Raw genomic sequence first — 20,347 nt, 5'->3', positions numbered from 1 at the left:
GCTTCCTCTGACTTCTCCATGTGCATACTCTTGTCTTTGTGTGTCCTGATGATTTTTTAGTCTCTTGTTAGCCTTTCGTTCTCTAGATCTCTTTCTGTCTTGCTTATTCTGGGTGTGAGCAAGACACTCCAGGTGCATGTCTCTCTCTGTGTGAGCACTGATCTCTTTGTTACTGTGTCTTGCTCATGGAGCTGTGACTGTGCTCCTCCCTGAGTGCACACAGATGAGAAAGTCTTTGTGTGTTTCAAATACTGTAGAGATTCCTTTTTAAGCCTTTGCCATTTTGCTTCTAGTATGTGTGTACCTGTGTAAAGTAGAAATATAAGTGGTATATGAAAGCTTACATATAGTCTGAGACTGTAAACATTTGACCCACCCACGTTTTTGAGCCTTCATCTTTTATGTTAAACATTGGGGTGAAGAATAAGAAGGGGGTTCACAGAGGTTGCTTGGGGGAAAAAAAGATCTTGTGTGTGCAAGTGCCGATCCCGTTGACCCCTTTGAAAATTGAAATAATGATAATGCGCGTCTCCTGACTGCATCAAAGTATCAGCACATCAAAAGCCAGGAGGCATGAAATGCAAATGATAAAGTGAAAGCAGATGGATTGTGCATGATCGCCTGATGCCCAATGAATTTTAAAAGGTGCCGGTTTGCAAGTGGGGGGTGGGGGTATGAGGGTGGGAGGATTGAAATAAACACGTTATCCTTGCAATTTTTTTTGTTCTTGACGCTCACTCCTGACAATATTTTTTCACACTCGAATGAGCACACACTCCATCTCTCTCTCTCTCTCTCTCTTCCTGCCTCTCTGTCCTCTCTCTCTCCCTCTCTCTCTCTCTCTCTCTCTCTCTCTCTCTCTCTCTCTCTCTCTCTCTCTCTCTCTCTCTCTTCAACGCCTGCCCCCCCCCTCCATCCCACCTCTTACACGTCTCAGGTCATGTCACTGCAGCTCCGGTGGAAATAATAAGATATAAACCACGAGGTTGTTATTTGCATAGAAATAGCATGGAGCCCCAGGCAGCAAGAGAGAAGGACACAGGGATCATTTGTCTAAAATTTTAATGAAAACTTTTGCTGAGGCAGAGATTTTTTTTTGAAAACTTTCTTCCTCCTTGCTTTTCTCCAACCTTTCTAACCCCCTCCAACCCATCACTGATTGAACTTAACATGGTTGGATATGAAGAAGGGTTGACAACTCCACATAGCATACTCATATAATGCAGCAACATGTAAATTGTTTGTTCCTGTAATAGATATAAAACTGAGGAGAGACACATTCCCAGTTAATACATTGCATGTGTGCATCAAGCTTTTATAGCTGTTTTTCATCTCGGCACACACATGATTTTAGTGATCTGTTTTTAATTAGTTTATACCTTCCTATGTTTTGCTTTCAGAGACACTTTTAAGATGATTTCTTGTTTTTTGGGAGGTGGGTGGGTGGGAAGGGTTGGTTTTTTGTTGTTTTTTAGATAATAGTAACAGGAATATAAGACAAAATGTTGCAGCTGCTGCTTTTCATGTTCTGTGGTTTTACAGTCCATGTTTTATTCTTCAGCAGCATCCTTTGCCACTTGTCCTTTTGTTCCAAAATTGGAAAATGCTTTCCACTTGCGATCTGAGTATTTCTATTCTTATTTTGTTGCCTGCAGTTTTTGTAGGATTCAAAATATTACTAAGTTGAGGAAAGAGACAATTTCTGTACTTTCTTGACTGTTGTGGTATGGATTTGACATTTGAACTAAAAGCAATGGATTTTTTATTGGAAGCAGTCCAGATGGATTTATTTGAATCTCAAAATCAAGAACATCTGTCTGGGTTTTTGCTGTCTTTGGGAAAGGCAGTGGTTTTAGGACCATTTTATGGATGGAAAGACTGAAGCAGAATTAGCTGAAACTGAGACTAAATTAGAGTCAGAACATGAATATATTTCCCTAAGTTTTATTACAGAAGGAGTTCTACTTAGTACCCACAAGGCCTACAAAAATATGGTGATCTGTTCACTTTCTTTTCTTTCATTTTTTAATCCAGATGTCATGAGTGTAGTGACATAAATAAGAAGTATTTCTAAGCACTTGCCATTCCATACCTCTAAAGGTAATAAGTAGGTCATGGTTTCCTAACTCTGGGAATTGTTAATGAAAGCGTCTCAGAATGCCTTCTGAATGGTAAGATAGACCTAATAGATGTGGCTGACTGATTCTGTGAAGGGAGTTAGGTAGGCTTGGCAAAGGCAGTAGTACTTGGAGTATTAATAAGACAGACCCTTAAGTTGCCAAGATGATTTGCAGAGTTACAAAGTCCTGAGTCAGAGTCCCTCGTGGATATTTGTAGTAACATTAAACATCAGCACCACTGCTACCACCACAGCTCCTCTCAGCTTCTGTTTCATGTTTAACATGGTATCAAATGGCTGCTATGCTTCTGGATGGTAACTGCTTGAAGGAGGTATGACATCTGTAATGCTTGCAATGTGTGGGTTATAGATTCACTCAGGAGATCATGAGGTTTCCTTATGGCAAACAGGTTAGAGCTTCCACTTCTTTTTTAAGGGGAAAAAAATCTATAAACTCATTTCCTTTAATGAGATCAGGCACTTATTTCCACTGAAGCTGCTAGGGAAAAAAAAATGATAGGTGTGGCTAGGGCTTTTTGTGGGTTAATTCTGCTAATCTTGCTTTTGAGACTTGGTATAAGTAGTCACATCCTTCTCAGTTTCCATGTAGAAATTTATATGTAGTTGTGCAACATAAAACATGAAGTTGTCACATTTGATTCTATTGAGCAAGTACCACAGTTCCTTCCAGATAGGGACTTTTCTCTTGTACCAAAGGTGACACAATACAGTTCCCATGCTTATCCGTGACACTGTGACAGAATGTGAGAAGTCTTGGGGTTCAAGGAGGAAAGAGTTAATTTAGTTCTCATTGTAGGGCATACATCATTGTCACTTTCATATAACTTGAAGAGGTGAAAAAGCTCAGGCTCTAGAACCAAGCTGCCTAGGTTTAATTCCTAGTTCTCCCACCTCCTAGTTGTATGACCTTGAGAAATTTACTTAACCTCTGTGGGCTACAATTTTATTAACTGTAAAATTGGAGGCGATTATAGTACCTATCTAGTAAGGTCATTGTGGGGATTAAAGGACTTAGTACAGGAAAACACAGACACTGTTGTAATCTTCTGTGGAGTGCAGGGTCCTTTCTCATTGCTATTCATATCTGGGTCATGGAAAGGAATTACAAACCCAATATTCTCCATACTTTGTATCTCCAAAGGCAAAATTTCCTTAAGGAAATGTTAGGTGGTAGTTCTCACTGAGGCTCTACATTCACATATTGACTTTCTCAGTAGATGTTATCTAAAGACAATCAACATACTTTGGAAAACCATTAATGTGAGAGGCACCATGTTCAGTCATGATAGGGTAGTATATGTGTCAGTCACCTGTCTATAAGTGTCCCCAAGGACTTGTTGATACAATAGCCCATAATCACACTAAAGATCTGTCCAGCAATTTGCATTTTTAAAAGTCTCTAACTACCCATTTAACCAATAGAAAATCCCTGTACTCTCACAGCTCCAGATGGGATCACTCTCTTTTCTAAAGAGGGTCTTTTAGCTTCCTTTTTGAATAAGCCTTTCTGTAGTAGTAGGAATGAATTCTAAGATAGGATTACAATACACAGGTCTCCTTAATTTTGAAGTCACCCCTGTACATAAATGTGGATAAATCTGACCCCAGACAGGGTGGGGGAAATAGGGGAAGTGATTTAATAGAAAGCTATACCAGGTATATTTGACTACATTCATGAGCCTTAGTGATTCATCGGTAGCCCCGTTCTTAATATACTGGTTTGAAGATCTTACAGAGTAGAATTGCCATTCATAGCTCATCACAAAAGTTGCCTTGATTCTCTAAGGCAGCCCCATATGTGTTTGATGGTTTAAATACCAAGGACTTGGGGAAACTTCCAAGTTATAGTCCAGAGCTTCTAGATAAAGTGGAAGCTCTGAGGCTCTGTTTTAGATAATTAAATACAGACTTAAGGATGATCTCATTGGACATCCTATTATAAATCCCTTCAAACTTTTGGGGAGTAAACTTTCAGATTCTAACAACAAAACAAAACTTGATCAGTCCCTTTCTTTCCATTTATAGACAAGTTACTTTGGACTTAAATTGGTCTCAATTTAAACAAAATGCATTTTCTGCCTTAATCATAATTTTTCTCTAATTTTTCTAATATTTGGTTATGCTGTGAAGATGTGTATTTATTTAAAGCCAGAGAAACCATGTTAGGCTAGGAAGAGGAATTTTTTTTAAGACATTACATATTATAGGATTATATTAGGTTTATATTGTGATATATAAAATTATACCTATTAGTGAAATTAGGAGTGAAAATAGTACCATGATATTTAAATTTTATCTTGTTTTGTGGCCAGAAAAGTAAATCCTGGGCTGGGAAGGTGACTCAGTGGTAGAGTGCTTGCCTTGCATGCATGAGGCCCTGGGTTCAATTCCTTAGCATCACATAAGCATAAAAAAGCCAGAAGTGGTAGAGCACTAGCCTTGAGCTGAAGAGCTGAAGGGACAGCACCCAGGCCCAGAGTTCAACTCCCACAACCAACAAAAAAAAAAAAGAGAAAGAATGAAAGAAAGAGAAAGAGAGAGAAAGAAAGAGAAAAAGAAAGAAGAAAAGAAAGAAAGGTAAATCCTATGTGCCATTTTCACAATCATGTGTCCATAGAATTGTAATTTGGGGCAGTGAAAAAATTCTTAAAAGTCTAATCACCCAACTATTTCTTTCTTCTTTGACACCTTTGTCAAATATTCATTTAGTTGTACTTGAAAATTTCAGATAAAAGAAGGCTCAATTTTTTTTAACCTAGTCCATACCTTCTATCTATATCAAGTTCTTCTTGGCCAAAATCTCTTTCCATATTTAGATAGACTAATTTCTATCAAAAAGAATTACTGTAACTCCTCTGTACATCATCTTTACAATAAAATTTAAATAAATTAAAAAAAAAGTATTCAAAATCAACAAAGTCCCACTTTTCTGATATGACCTATGGGGAATTGAACAGAACCAAAAATTTTTCCTAGTCTTTTGCCTCATACTGCAGTCTGAAAAATAAATGTAGCAAAGATGAAAATGCTATTTTAAGAGAGAAAGGTGTCTTACTTATAAATAATACTTTTGTCTGTTAAAAATATGAAATAGTGATTACAAATGAAAAAAAAAAACAGTTAAATCCAAGTTGAATTTATGCAGTAGACCCTTAGGGGTCTCCTCTATAGTGTCACACATAAGTTTTGGATCCCAGTTATCTACTGCTTTGCCATTACCTGCCCTGTCAAAAGTCAGGATTTTGATACATGGTTAGAAGATAGGTCTTTTTTGAACTAAAATTCAGTGAGTCCAAGATTTGGTAGTATCAGTAAAGATGATATAGACTGAGATACTCAGTGCCTTCAGGGTACACAAACAAAAGCCAAATGGCTAGAATTTATTGCCCTCTCACTTCAGTGAACAGTCCTTGGCTCACCTCATCCATGTTGACCTCCGATATATCTTTACCCCATCTCCAGAGTATCTATTTCAACTTTCAGGATTCTGATGTATCTTGAGTATTAGAATGAGGAAATGTCTCTGCTTCACATATTCAGTCTCTGTGCTTCCTGCCTCTACAAAAGCATTGCCCCTGAACTCAAACTAAGTACCCATTTAGGTCTATGAACATGGTCCCTTAGGCAAAGCTATTTCTTCAGGTGCTTCATTTTCCAGTCACTCATTTGTTACACCTTCACATGGTAGGTTTCCTTCACTTTCTTCACATGTTCATAGCTTTGTCTTTGTAGATCAGTGTTAGCTTGAAGCTTGCTACTCTGACAGCCCTCTCTTCTCCCTTCAACCTTTCTTCTCCCCCAACCCAGCCAGAAACTCAAGTAAATTAGCTTCTCACCCTTGCCCCCAAGTTTAAAAAAAAAAAAATCCCATATTCCTCCAACAGTGTCTGCTCTTGGATTTGCAGTCAGCAGCCATCTCCAATAACCATCAGGCTGTCAGCTTTGCAGCTCCCCACTACCTCCCACCTCTCCCATCACTCACCAGAGGAAAAAGAGAGCCAGAGCAAGAGCTTGAAATATATCATGCAATAGTGTATCATGAATTTGTTGTGAATCACAGCGGTGAAGCAGGTTTATTTATTTCTGAGACCTTAAATCAATACAAAGTAGGTCTCTTAGTTCTGAAGCTGGGATGGAGTGTGAAAAAATGAGCCCATTGTACTCTTAAAACTTTGGGGAAAGGAGATGACAGCTATATAATTCCATTTACCAGGCACTAGGGGCTTTAATGTGAAGGTGACAGGGAGCTCTTTGTGCATTTAGAGCACCATATCTTCTAAATAAAAGATCTGTAGACCTGATAGTGGAGCATAGCTCCAAGTTTAATAATCTCCAAGCATTAGACCAAGCCAATATGTTCCCAAGTCAGAGAGGTCCCCCCTAAACACTCATAAATTAAAAGTGTAAGAACTGCACACGTTGGTAGATTAGAAATGCAAGGACTCCAGTTTTTTCTGAGGAAGACAGACCTGGGCCCTTGCTGTGCACAGACTGCTGTGTGAATATGATAAAGACCTGGGAAGTAGGACTGTTTAGAAACCTGACTCCTGGCTGTTCATCATGCCAAAAATGTCCCCTGTACATGGATCCAAATCTAGCCATGTCACTTCCCATTCAGAGTGGCCATCATATGGTCTAATCAGCTAATGTACACAGGAATGCTGAATTATGAAAGGAGAAGCTTTAAGAGCTTTAAGATTGAACTACAGATTACCATGCCTGGGCTTCAACTTTTTGTGGTTGATTCTTGGCTGACTCCTAATTTAAATAATGTCCCAGTGTCTGGGATTTAAACCCATTAAAATAGTGTACATATCTGAGAAATTGAGAAATCATTGTTATCGAGGAAAAGAATCCACCTAAATTTAACCAGCATCATAAGATGCAAATAAAAACAGTCAAGACCATTGGAACATATAATCAACTTTTGAAAAAATCATCATTTTCCATCTGTCCATTGATAAAATATACTTTTTCTTAACAGATAAAGCAGCCCTAATATAATATGACTTGAGAGTAACGTTACTAGTTTAATTCTAGCCCAAGTAAAGACTTTTGGAAAGGGAAGGAGGAAAAGAAAACCACTAAAACAGTAAGGAAATTGAGCCACTTGTTTAATAAAACCATTACACATTATAACATGAATATGAAAGATTTATTTATAGTAGTTCAAAGTGCTCAAAAAGTTGAGTTTGTATATAACCTACTAAGAATTGTAGTAGTTCACATGTATTTATTGTGTATATTTTATATATAAAGCTATTCTTGTATTGTGGAAATATAAATGCAATTCCTGCTTTCATGGAGCTTAAAATTTAGGCCAAAAGACAGCATTACACTTTTCATAGTCTCTAAGGGTAAAACTAAAATGAGGAAACTGCAAAAAGGCTACAGAGATATAGAGTTGAAGAGCCATGCTGTTCCCTAAGAAGCCAGGCTTTTTAATAAAGCACCAAAGCCTGGCCCCTGTGGGCATGGGCAGTTGGTCACATAGCCTCCTTTCTTCAATACCAGTCTATTGAGAACAATCAGTACATAACTGAAAATTTGACTTTTTTCTATCTTTAGGAAATACATGCTTATTAAAAAAGACTAGTATTCAAAACATAAAGAATTTTCAGACCCAGGTTGTAGCAGCTCATGCTTGTGATTCTAGCTACTCAAGAAGCAGAATTCCTAAGGATCATGGTTCAAGGGCAGCCCAGGCAGAAAAGTCAGCCAAGACTCTCTCTTGTTTTTACAAAAAAGCAGGGCTGGAGGCATGGCTTATTGGTAGCCTGACAAGCAAGCAAGTTGAGCATGCATGAGGCCCTGAGTACTGCCTCCCCCTCTGCCGCCCCCCTCCCCCCCAAAAAAAGCCAGTTGCTGGTGGTTCATGCCTATAGTTGTTGCTACTTAGGAGGCTGATTGCTAAGGATCAGTGTTCAAAGCAAGTCTGGCCAGTAAGGTCCAATAGATTTTTATCTCCAGCAAAAAAACTGGAGGCATGGCTCAAGTGATAAAACATTAGTCTTAAATGAAAGACAAGTGTGAGCATGAAACTCTGAGTTAAAGTCCCAATACTACCAAAAAAAAAAAAAAAAAAAAAGGAATTTTCAGCACTCAATAATAAATAATAAAAACATGGGCAAGAAATTTGAATAAACAAGACCCAAAATACATCAGGATGAAAATAACTGCTTGAAAAAATGCTTATCATTGTTCATTAGAGAAGTGCTAATTAAAACCACAATTGACGCCACTAAATTTTCCCAAAATTAGTGTTTGTTTTAAAGGTGCTGAGGATCTAATCCAAAGCAGGCATTCTACTACTGAACTCCTCATCCCTAGCCCTAGACTTAAACAAAGTTTAACTGACAAATTTCAAGTGTTAATGAAGATGTTATATGTTATATACTTTTATTAATGAGAACGTGCAGTGAGTATAGCCATTTTGAAAAAGGTGTGCTTCAGGTGTTTGTGTTTTTATAAACTTAGCTATACACTTACAATACAACCTTGCAGTCCTACCCCTTTACATTTACTTAATAAAAGTGAAAACTTTTTTTTTTATTTTGGCTGGTTCTGGGGCTTGAACTCAGGGCCTGGACACTGTCCTTGAGCCACTCTGCTTAAGGCAAGTGCACTACCACTTGAGTCACAGTGCCACTTCTGGCTTTTTCTGTTTATGTGATACTGAGGAATCAAATCCAGGGCTTCATTCATACTAGGCAAGCACTCTACCACTAAGCCACATTCCCAGCCCCAGAAAACATATTGTCTATACAGACATGAATGTCTATAAAAGTTAGGTTTTTTTTCTTTTTTTCTTGGCCGGTTCTTGGGGCTTGAACTCTGGGCCTGGGCACTGTTCCTGAGCTTCTTTTGTTCAAGGCAAGCACTCTACCACTTGAGCCACTTCTGGCTTTTTTTGAGTAGTTTAATGGAGATAGGAGTCTCATGGAGTTTCTTGCCCATGCTGGCTTTGAACAACCATCCTGAGATCTCAGCCCCCTGAGTAGCTAAGATTACTGGTGTGAGCTACCGGCACCTAGCCTAGAAATTATTTATCACACTAAATGGATAATCTCCCAAATGTTCATTAGCTGACAAATGTTTGAATGACTTGTGGTACTTCTATACAGTGGAATAGTGTTCAGCAATAAAAAGCAACTGCTGACACTTGCATTAGTCTGAACACTTGCATTAGTCTGAACGAATCTGATGCCCTATACTAACCAAAGGAAACTAAACTGAAAAGCCTACATATGGCTCGACTTCATTTATATAACATTCCGCAAAAAGAAACACTGTTGAGGCAGAAAACAGGCCAGTGGTTGTTAGGGGTGGCAGAAGGGGATGGATTATGAAGGAGCATGAAGGATCTTCTGAGGATGATAAAAATGTTCTCTGATTTCTTTGAGGAGGTTATATGACCACAAGTGTTTGTCAGCATTCATAGAGTTGTGCACTTTAAAATGCACAAGATTGTTTTATGTAAACTATACCTCAATAAACTAGATGTTATTTAAAATATTTCCATACTTGGAATTGATTTCTTGTCAGTACTCCCAAGTCTCTAGCTAAATGAGCAGTTGATGGATCCTTGGGATGAGTGATTTCTTTTCGCAGTCAGCTTTCTCTACAGAAGCCTACACTGTTTCTCCTACATTTGACAGGCGAACTATCATGTGGCTCTTCACCATCCCTTACATTAGAAATGAGTTTCTGTTCCTTACCCTCTCTACCGTCAATCCTTATCATTGTTCTGCTAACTAATAAATACTTGTTCTCCAGTGACCCCTCTAGAAAGCCGACCTTCCAGTGCTGTTTCTGGCATGTATCTCAGTCTCTTTTTGGCATATTTTTCTACCACTGGTAGCATAGTCTCTGTGCCCTGATTTATTCTTTGACAACCCCAATCACTTCGTAATTTGCTTCTTCCAGAGAGATTTTTGAGGGCTTAGAGTTGTGTGACTCAGGTGATAGATCACTTACCTGTAGAGTTTTGGTCTTAACTCCAACTGTGGCTCAAATTAGGGATGTTTTTGGACGTGTGAGCTTGTCACTGAGTCTCTACCCCAGCCGTAATCTACCAGCCAACAATTAGATCTCCAGTTTTGTGTTTTTTTTTTTTTTTTGGGGGGGGGGGTTTGGTCAATCGTGGGGCTAGTGCTCTACCACTTGAGCCACAGCACCACTTCTGGCATTTTCTGCTTATGTGGTGCTGAGGAATCGAACCCAGGGCCTCATGCATGCAAGGCAAGCACTCTACCACTGAGCCACCTTCCCCGCCCTAGATCTCCAGTTTTGACAATAAAGGTGGAGAAGTAACCCTATGGCTGTGTATTTTGGAAAACTCACATATTCTTGGGCACAGAGGCACTGTTCCTGTTACCCTAGAGATTTAATTCTATTCACTCTTAGATATATTCCTGGAGAAACATTTACACAGTAATATGTGCTGCACCACTTAAAATTGTTAATTGGAGATTGAATTACTTGTCAGCTTTTAAAAATGTAGTCCTCTCAGGTCAAGGAGGAAGATGTTAGCAGCACTGAGGAGATGAGCTATTACATTTTTCTTTCCCTTCCTCTTTTCTCTCCCCCTCCTTTACCCTCTCTTTCATCTTTCTTCCTTTTTTTTCCTTCATTTTTATCACTTTTCCCTTAAGCTCACTTATTCTTTCGCTTATCTATTTTTTTTTCTGTGCCTTTGCCAAACCTTTATCAATAATCTGGCAGATCCCAGAGTGACTTTTAATACCTAGAATCATAGATGAAGTCCAGTGATGATGATTGCTTAGTAAATTTACAAAATGTCTCCTCACATCCTCTTGAGAATGGAAATATTATAATGAGAAGAGGATTGCAGTAAGGACTCAGCTTTTGTATAGCCTAATTCTTGGAATTTTGTACTCCCTGCTTCTTTAAATAGAAGATTCCTTAACCCACTAAGGATTGTCTTAATAGGGGGAAAGCAGCAGTAGATTTCCTTTTGTATTCCATCATTGATATGCATCATTATTTTTCACATCTTAGTACATGATTGCAAATGTTTGTATATAAGTCTAAAGGTCCCTAACATAATGCATGTATCAGGACAAAAGCAATTTTCTAAAAAATTGAGCTAAGTTGCATTTATGAAACTTAGAAATCTGAATGCTGTGCTGTGCTGTGCTGTGCTTTGCTGACAAATATCCTGACAAGTAAATACTACGCTCGTTCAGTATTACACAGTGATTTCATTTGCACAAAACCTCACAATGCTGTGCCACTTCAGTCAAACGTCTGGAGCACTGGGAAAGGAAGAACGTGTTTATCTTGATCTCCAAAAAGGGATTTAAGGGCAAGAGCAGGCGGTATATTAGACTGTTTTCATTGCCTGTCAGCTATGGTAAACCTGAGCTGTCTGCAATGTCTCTAGATAAGCAGCAGTAGCAGCAGAGACCTTAGCATGTATGTATGACTGCATTCATTTTTACCTCTTATGTATCTTAGAATTTCTAAAGGTTCTGTAGCATCCTTGGTGGAGCCTTTAACAATTGCATCTCTGCTAATCACTGGCTTTTATGTGGTGCCTTAATTTTCAGATCAGCCAGTTCAGTGAATGGAATATTGGATGAGGTTTAAGTTTTTCAAGAAACTGTGGAGATCCTCTTTGCCTCTCAGATTCAGCCTTTATCCAGCTCTGTTTTCCTGAGCATTCTTCAGCAGAGGATCACAAGATGGTGCCATCCCTAATAATTCTTCATGGTGTTGCCTCTTTACTTAGAGCTAGAGGGCAAAGGGGCCCTCAGGAATGTCACCTCCTGTTAAGTGGCTCCTGTGTTGAAATGCTAATTGATGCTTATTGGGAAGATGTACAAAAAGTTTGCCAGCTGGGAATGTAGAATGTAGCAGTAGAGTGCTTACCTAGCATGCATGAAGCCGCCCTGGGTTCAATTTCTCTCTACCACATAAACGGAAAAGGCTGGAAGTGGTGCTATGGGTCAAGTGATAGAGTGCTAGCCTTGAACAAAAGAAGCTCAGGACAAACAAACAAAACCAAAAGCACATTTTGCCGGGCGGGCACTGGTGGCTCATGCCTGTAATCCTAGCTACTTAGGAGGCTGCGATCTGAGGATCACAGTTCAAAACCAGCCTGGGCAAGTAAGTCCATGAGACTGTTATCTCCAATTAACCACCAGAAAACCAGAAATGGCACTGTAGCTCAAGTGGTAGAGTTCTTGCCTTGAGCTGAATTGCTCAGGGACAGTACCTGGGCCTAGAGTTCAAGCCCCACAACTGACCCCCCAAAAAAGTTTGTAATTTCAATAGAAAATATATGTGAGAGGGATAATTTGGAAACTGAAACGTTGCAAGCAAGGTGACTAATACAGAAATGCCTGTGTCGGGGATTAGAGAGTGATAAATGAAGCTTGCCTGCTTGATGAAAGTAGTGTGATGATGAGAGCTGTTGATCCCAGATTTTTCTGTTGAAGGTTGGAAGGCCAACATATTGAAGGAAAGAGCAGTGGTTCTCCATGGGCTCTTGTCATCTTCCTAGAGGCTGATTAGGATTTGTGTGATCATTTTAGAGTTAAGCAGAATGGATTTTGTCCTAGCCCACATTCTGCTTCCTTGGTTGGAGCTTTTGTTGTGAAGTATTCTAAAATCATTAAAACCACTTGAGTCAGCAACAGCCTCTATAAATCAGGAGCTATTGTGTGTGTCCTCATCCTACCAATACATACTCCAAACCTGCAGTGAAGATGAACCCACACGGGGTTGGGGGGCGGGATACACTGTTTTCTCCTCACTGATTGTTAAGTAGCTGTGATTGTTGCTGTTTGTTTCTGGTTAGTGGAGCAGGTTTCATTTCTGTGTGTCCATCTCTACCTCCATTTCCAAAGATAATGCTGATCAGAAATGGTTCTTTAGATGCTCTATTAGTCTAGCCTATGATTATTTTTTCTTACTTACAAATTAAATGAATCTTCTCAGATGAATGACATTTCTTGAGCTTAGACATACTGTTCTTGGTTGCAGTAAACTGTCATTAGGTGTCTGTAGAACCCAGGGGAGAAGGGATGTAGAAATGCTGTTGCTTTTCCACAACAGTGTTATTATATAGCATCAGAGTTTTGCAGTTTAGCTTGGAAAGAGATGTGGTAGGTTTTGAACTTACTCCTTTCAAATTTGTTTCTTGGGGCTGGGAAGGTGGCTCAGAGGTAGAGTGGTTGCCTTGAATGCATAAGGCCCTAGATTTGATTCCTCAGCCACCCCATAAGCAGAAAAAGCCGGAAGGGGCGCTGTGGCTCAAGTGGTAGAGTACTAGCCTTGAGCTGAAGAGCTGAGGGATAACGCCTAGGCCCAGAGTTCAGGCCCCACTACTGACAAAAAAAAAAAAAAAAAAAAAAATTATTTCTTATAAAAATCCATGGTAGAGAATTGGTAGAAGTGTGTGTAATTCAGTGTAGAGTGTGTGTTGGGTATCAGTCCCCAGTACACACACTAGAGATAGGATCAGTAACAGAACCCCTCTTTCTGGGACTGGCTCTTCTCTTCCTTGGAATGAGAGGGAATGACATCTGAAGAAGGAGCATTCAATTTTAATTTTATTTATTTTGCAAGTGCTGGGGCTTGAACTCAGGGCTTGGTCACTGTCCCTGAGCTTCTTTTGCTCAAGGCTAGCACTCTACCACTTGAGCTACAGCTCCCCTTCTGGCTTTTTATCTAGTACTGAGGAATTGAACCCAGGGCTTCATTCATGCCAGACAAGCACTTTACCACTAAGCCACATTCCCAGCCCCAAGGAAGGTTCATTTTAAACAACAATACAGCTCTTGGTCTGCTTTGATCCCTTTTTGGTCATTGGTTTATTACTGAGTTTAGAAGTGTGTACAGTTCTACTGGCTGGATATTATCAAATATTAAAGATAGGGCAGAAAACAGTGTTTGAGCAGAAAATGGCCCTCTCTTTTAGGTAACATTGAATACTTGGCTCCTCATATACATTGTGAATATCAGATATCCAGGGTCACAATGTCTCCTCTTTATCCCCTTTTCTTCATTCCAATTTTATTTTGATAATTAAAAATACTGCTGATCAGACTGAATGACTTCTAGCAGAGAGGCAGTCTGTCCCAGAAGGACCAGTTTTGGGCCATCAGGTTTATGACGACCATAAAACCAGAGCCAGATCAGAGCATGGCCTCCCTGAGTGACAGGGTTTCTGCCTCCACCAGGGTCTCCCGCCGACTGGCTGCATTGGCTATTTGTTTGAGTTGGGGTTTTTTTGCTCTGTTTTGTTTTCCAATGCATGTGCAAGTGTGCGTGTGTGCACACACTTTAAAGATAGAAATGAAACAGGTATGTAATGTCCTCTGCCTGTTAGAAAGACTAAAGCCATAAAAATAACAAACGGCGTGTATTTGCTAGAATGTCAAAGTTATGAGTTTATTTTGTAATGATGTGCTCCTGCCTTCATGAGGTAAACTGGCCGTGGCGGAGGTGTTATTAGTAATATGGACTCAGTGGAGCAGAAAGCCGAGTGACCGAGAGATCAGTGTATCAGTCAGAGAGAGGGCAAATGGAAAGAGACAGCAGGAGAATGAGAAAAGAGCCGCAGTGCCTGGGCTGAGATTAAAGACGGACTGAGAGGAGGATGGGAGCCCAGTGGTCAGATATGGTCTCCCCTGTTCACAGGGCTCCTTCAAAGGAGCTGCCAGCATGCTGCTCAGCTTGGGGCTGCCTGTAAAGGCTTGTTCTCCCTGCTTCCTTATCAAAGAAAGCAGTAATCTGAGAGCAATTTTGCTTTCCATATTCCTTTCAGAAAACTCTCTTATGCCCTTCCTAGCTGAAGTTAAATGAAACTAAGGCCAGTTGGGTCACAGTGAGGTTATTACTTAAGCCACCAGCTTCCTCAGCCTTTGGAAAACCTTGGTAGGGGTTGACCCTGTATGGAGGGGAACCTTTTAAAGCACCTAACAAGAAGGGGCCAATTGAGAATAAACAGGTACGGTTGGCTGTTCCTTAATTTATTAGATTCTCTCCAGAGACTGAAAATGAATAAAAGTAAGGAAGGAAATTTGTTTTGTTATTTTTTCAGAGAGGAGAAAGGGAAAAGAAAAGTGAAAAATACAGTAAGCGCTTCACAACTGGTTAGAGCTCTCCAGGGCTACCCTAGATGACTGGCAATTACCACACACTCAGCAGTTTGCAATAGTCAGTGATCAGGCTGCCCGGCTTCCATCTGCTGGGTCAGAAAACCTCCCTCCCTGAAAGAAATTATTAACCAATCTTCAAGGGGGAAAAGAAACCCTACAATTTCTAAGTCCAAGAATATTTCTTCTTCCATTTTTCTTCTTTAAAGGAAACTTTGTGATTTCCAATTACAGGTGCCCTTTGACCTGACAAGGGTTAAACTCCTCCAGAGACACTAGGATGAGGTCTTGAATTCCCCCCAGCCTTGGGAGAAAGGAAGGATGGAAGAAAAGCAGGCTAGGGAATAAATCACAGTCCTGCACCCAACACACAAAGAGGACTTGAGATTCGGGTTTGTGTGTGCCATGTGAGCTGCTTCAGGATTTTACCAGCCTTAGGGCCGCAAAGCAAAAAAGCTAATCCTTTAAAAAAAAAAAAATGAGGAACCCAAACCTCCACAGGGTTTCTTTAACAGAGACCCATCACTAAAGATTGTCAGACTATAGACATGTTATCTTTTATGTGTACATGTAACAGTTCTGCCAGACTTGCACATGAAAAGGTAGCCTCTGCCTCACAGTCCCAATCTACACACCATTACAATTTCAGCTCTGAGTCTTAAGTGTGCCTCCCCCCCCCCTCGCATATCTACACCAGCTATTTGGTGGGAGGAGGTTCCTGGGGTTCTAGCAGTGTACATGATTGTCTCTTTCCTAAGGTTTTTTTTTTTCTGTTCATGAATATGGTCCTAATAGTCACTCAGAATAACTCACATAAGCTAGAATCTCTGTCTTATGGAGAAATGAAGCTGTTTTAGAGATAATTATGAAATAAACTCTGTCTTTATTTCTGTAATTCCCAAGTGTCTTGTCATTTTTCTAGGTTCTCGGGCGAGAAGTGTACACCTCCAATAACCAGCTTGGGGGCATTCAGATCATGCACAACAATGGGGTCACCCACTGCACTGTGTGTGATGACTTTGAAGGAGTTTTCACTGTCCTGCACTGGCTGTCTTATATGCCTAAGGTGAGACCTTACGCACTGTTACCACCACAGCTCACTGGGTCAGTGGTATTGTCTTTATGGTTGAGTTTGGGTTTTTTGGTTTTGTTTTTTTAATGAAATATTTCTTTTTTTTTTTTTTTTTTTTGTCGGTTGTGGGGCTTGAACTCTGGGCCTGGGCGCTGTCCCTCAGCTCTTCAGCTCAAGGCGAGCGCTCTACCACTTGAGCGCGCCACTTCCCGTTTTCTGGTGGTTTATTGGAGATAGGAGTCTCACAGTCTCTCCTGCCCGGGCTGGCTTTGAACCGCGATCCTCAGATCTCAGCCTCCTGAGTAGCTAGGATTACAGGCGTGAGCCACCAGCGCCCGGCTGAAATATTTCTTTGCAAGCTGTTGACTCCTTGCAAGCTGTTGACTCCTTTTTTTTTTTTTTAATCTTAAAGCTATTTTTTTCCTTCTTTTTTTGGGGGGGGCGGGGGGTCCTGTCATGGGGCCTGAACTCTGGGCCTGGGGCTGTCCCTCAGCTCTTCAGCTCAAGGCTAGCGCTCTACAACTTGAGCCACAGCACCACTTCCAGCTTTTTCTGCTTATGTGGTGCTAAGGAATCGAACTCAGGGCCTCAGGCATGCAAGGCAAGCGCTCTACCACTGAGCCACCTTCCCAGCCCCTTAAAGCTATTTTCTACCTAAAATGTTTTGAATTTCATTATGTTCCTTTCTAGTGTTTTTCAGTCACAGATACTCATGGCCTGTCTAGGCTCAGATCCCAGCATAGTAAGGCTTCCTAGTAACCACAGTCTGTCCTCTAGGGAGCTTCCTAAAAAGCAGGGGCACAGTGAATCATAGTCAAAATGCACTAATTTATGCCAACATCCTAAAAGACTTGAGACTCCTGCATGTTCCTCAGAACTTAGCATGTAACTGGGATGCTTCTGGTTGATAATCAAGACCAGTAGGTATAATTCTATATGTGGGCCTTTTTTTTTTCTGTTGTCCCTGAGTTGAAGCATTAACACTAATGTTCACTGATCATTGTGCTCTCTTTTGTTCCCGCCCCCGCCCCAATCTTTCTTTAGAATGTTCATAGTTCAGTTCCTCTCCTGAACTCCAAGGACCCTATTGATAGAATCATCGAGTTTGTTCCCACAAAAGCCCCATATGATCCCCGATGGATGCTGGCAGGCCGGCCTCACCCAAGTATGTATATGTTTAAAGGTCCCTGGATACCTTGCTTATCAAGTTTTTAGTCTTCTTTCCAGCACTGTCCAATTCTCATACAAAAGTATGTAAGAAATCAGAGCTTCTTAGAAACAAGGATGGTCTAAAAACAGCATTATGAAGAAAAGGATGGAAAATCCTTCATGAACAAATGAAACATAAGAGATTTATAAGTAATCCATTGAATCATAGCCAGTATAGTTGTGATTTATTCCTTTTGTTATTAAAGCACTTACTATTCAGTAAGCTCAAAGATTTTAGTTTTGTTTTGTTTTGTTTTGTTTGGTCGTTCATGGGGCTTGAACTTGGCTTGGGCACTGTCCCTGTGCTCTTCAGCTCAAGGCGAGCACTCTACCGCTTGAGCCACAACACTACCTCCACCTCAAAGATTTTAAAACCATTAAAAATATGAGCTGTAAAATCATGGACTCTGAGGATTTTTTTTTTTTATGTTTGTGTATGTTAGAATTCAAACCCATAGCAGAATGTGACTACATTTTTCTCTGCAAGCTATTTCTGAGCACCTACCCACCCAGGCCTTTCTCTGGTACTGGCAATAATATTGCTATTCTCATTTGTCAGTCCATTTGGCTGTTCTAGCAAACCTCTCTTCTCAGGAGATTATTTTAAGACCCAAACCTCTCAGGTGCTTTTAATATACTTCATTCTAAGATATTGCTGTGTAGGCCAGACTGATCTAGAACTCACCATCCTCCTGCCTCAGCCTCCCAAGAGCTGAGATTAAAGACATGTGGCCACCACACCTGGCCTTTGTTATATTTTTAATCACATTCTCAAGTTTTGTTGTTTTTTGCATATTTATTTTGCATATTTATTGCAGTTATTCAAAGAACAGCTATATATAAAAAGAAAAATGAAGACTTTTCATTATACTTAATAGTGATTTTGATTTTGCTGGGGAGGGGGAACCCTCAAAAACAAAACATAAGACCTCATAGGAACACTTAATAAATCTTCCTGGGTACTAGCTTGAATCTGGGTCAAATAAAAAGCATTTCCATATATGAGCTTATTTGAGCTTACTACCTTCAGAGATAAAGCACCATTCTACAAGCTCAAAGAATTTGAGATTTATGTAAGATCATGCATCTGTTACTTTAGATCTGGGAGAGAGAGAGAGAGAGTGTGTGTGTATGTGTATGTGTATGCACACACACACACTCAGGCATATGCCATTCCTGGGACTTACACCTTGGGCCTGGATGCTGTCCTTGAGCTGCTGCTATTTCTCCTTTTTTTTTCCTTCCAGTTCTGGGGCTTCAATTCAGGGCCTGGGCATTGTCACAGAGCCTCTTTGTGCTCAAGGCTAACACTACCATACCACAGTGCCACTTTTGGCCTTTTATGAGTAGTTTATTGGACTTTGCTGCCCAGGCTGACTTAAACTGTGATCCCCAGATGTCAGCCTCCTGAGTTGCTAGAATTACAGGCATCAGCTACCAACACCAGGCTGTCCCTAAGCTTATTTTGCTCAAGGCTAGCACTTTACCACTTGAGCCACAGGGCCACTTCCTGCTTTTTCTGAGTAGTTTGCCTATAATCCTCGCTACTCAGGAGGCTGAGATCTGAGGATCGTGGTTCAAAGCCTGCCCAGGCAGGAAAGTCTGTGAGACTCATCTCCAATTAACTACCAGAAAACTATAAGGGGCGCTGTGGCTCTAAGTGGTAGAGTGTTAGCCTTGAGCGAAAGAGTTCAGAGGCAGCACCCAGGCCCTGAGTTCAGGCCCCATAACAGACAGACAAAAAGAGTTTCATGGACTTTCCTACCTGGGCTGGCTTCAAACTACAATCCTCATGTCTCAGCCTCCTGAGTAGCTAGGATTATAGGCATGAGTCACCAGCACCTGGCTGGGACTTCTTATGACTAACTACATCATAGTAGTGTTCTCCCTGCCTCTTATTTTTACATGTGATTATGATACTGAGAAAAGACCTGTTCTAGAATTCAGGTTTAAGTAAGCATTTCTCTGGGAAATGTAAAGGAACCACCTAAGCAGGCTTCTAAATTTCATGTCTGAAATAAGAATGGTCTGCCCTCTGGGGACTGTGAAGCCCAACCACATTAGCCATTGGCTCCCTTTCCCCTAATGTTTCTAAACATTTCTGTTTTAAAATTAATTCTATAATTCAATGATCCAAGCATATAAAATTAAGATTTCAATATCCTGATGTACCTAGAAATTTGGTTTACTACTTCATCAAAATCTCAGCTCCTCAGCTGGATACTGGTAGCTCATACCTGTAATCCTAGATACTCAGGAGACTGAGATCTGAGTATTGTGGTTCAAAGGCAGCCAGCAGGAAAGCTGGTGAAACTTTTACCTCCAATTAATCACCAGAAACCAGAAATAGAGCTGTGGCTCAAAGTGGTAGAGCACTAGTCTTGAGCAAAAGAGCCCAAGGACAGCACCCAAACCCTGAGTGCAAGTCCCATGACTGACAAGAAACAAAAACAAAACTAAGCTTCCTGCCAGGCATGGTGATACATTCCTGTAATCCTAGTCTCAAAAAGCTAAGAAAAGAGAATCTTGAGTTCAAGGCCAATCTGGGCTGCACAAAACTTCTCAAAAAAAAAAAAAAAAAGATTGTCCTTCTTCTGATATGGGATGCATAGAAGTATGTATGTGTAGGTGGGCATTATCCTGTCTGTTATTAATGAAATCCACAAAATGAAATTAAATTTCTGATAAACTAAGTTTTCTGGGGGATTTTGGATAATATTTTTTTCATTGACTTCCTAGTAATTCATCCTGCTGTCTATGTGCTGCTAACACTCGCTCCCAAATCGAGTGACTTCAGAT

The 20,347-nt window shown here is 40.4% G+C and overlaps 1 protein-coding gene across 8 annotated transcripts in view; it reads left to right on the top strand.

Moving 5' to 3' along the window:
* Positions 1-20,347, top strand: part of Acaca (acetyl-CoA carboxylase alpha) — a 297,113-nt gene that overhangs the window by 234,969 nt on the left and 41,797 nt on the right. For all 8 annotated transcript variants that reach the window (XM_070027132.1, XM_070027130.1, XM_070027131.1 and 5 more), the window contains 2 exons: positions 16,190-16,333; positions 17,384-17,504. In XM_070027132.1, the coding sequence (XP_069883233.1) occupies positions 16,190-16,333; positions 17,384-17,504 (265 nt within the window). The remainder of the gene's footprint in view (positions 1-16,189; positions 16,334-17,383; positions 17,505-20,347) is intronic.

This window comes from Dipodomys merriami, unplaced genomic scaffold, assembly GCF_024711535.1.
Source record: "Dipodomys merriami isolate MVZ:Mamm:240054 unplaced genomic scaffold, mDipMer1.0.p SCAF_19, whole genome shotgun sequence".
NCBI classification, from domain to species: domain Eukaryota; kingdom Metazoa; phylum Chordata; class Mammalia; order Rodentia; family Heteromyidae; genus Dipodomys; species Dipodomys merriami.
Note: the sequence above shows the minus strand (reverse complement) of the source record. Positions and strands in the feature narration are given on the sequence as shown.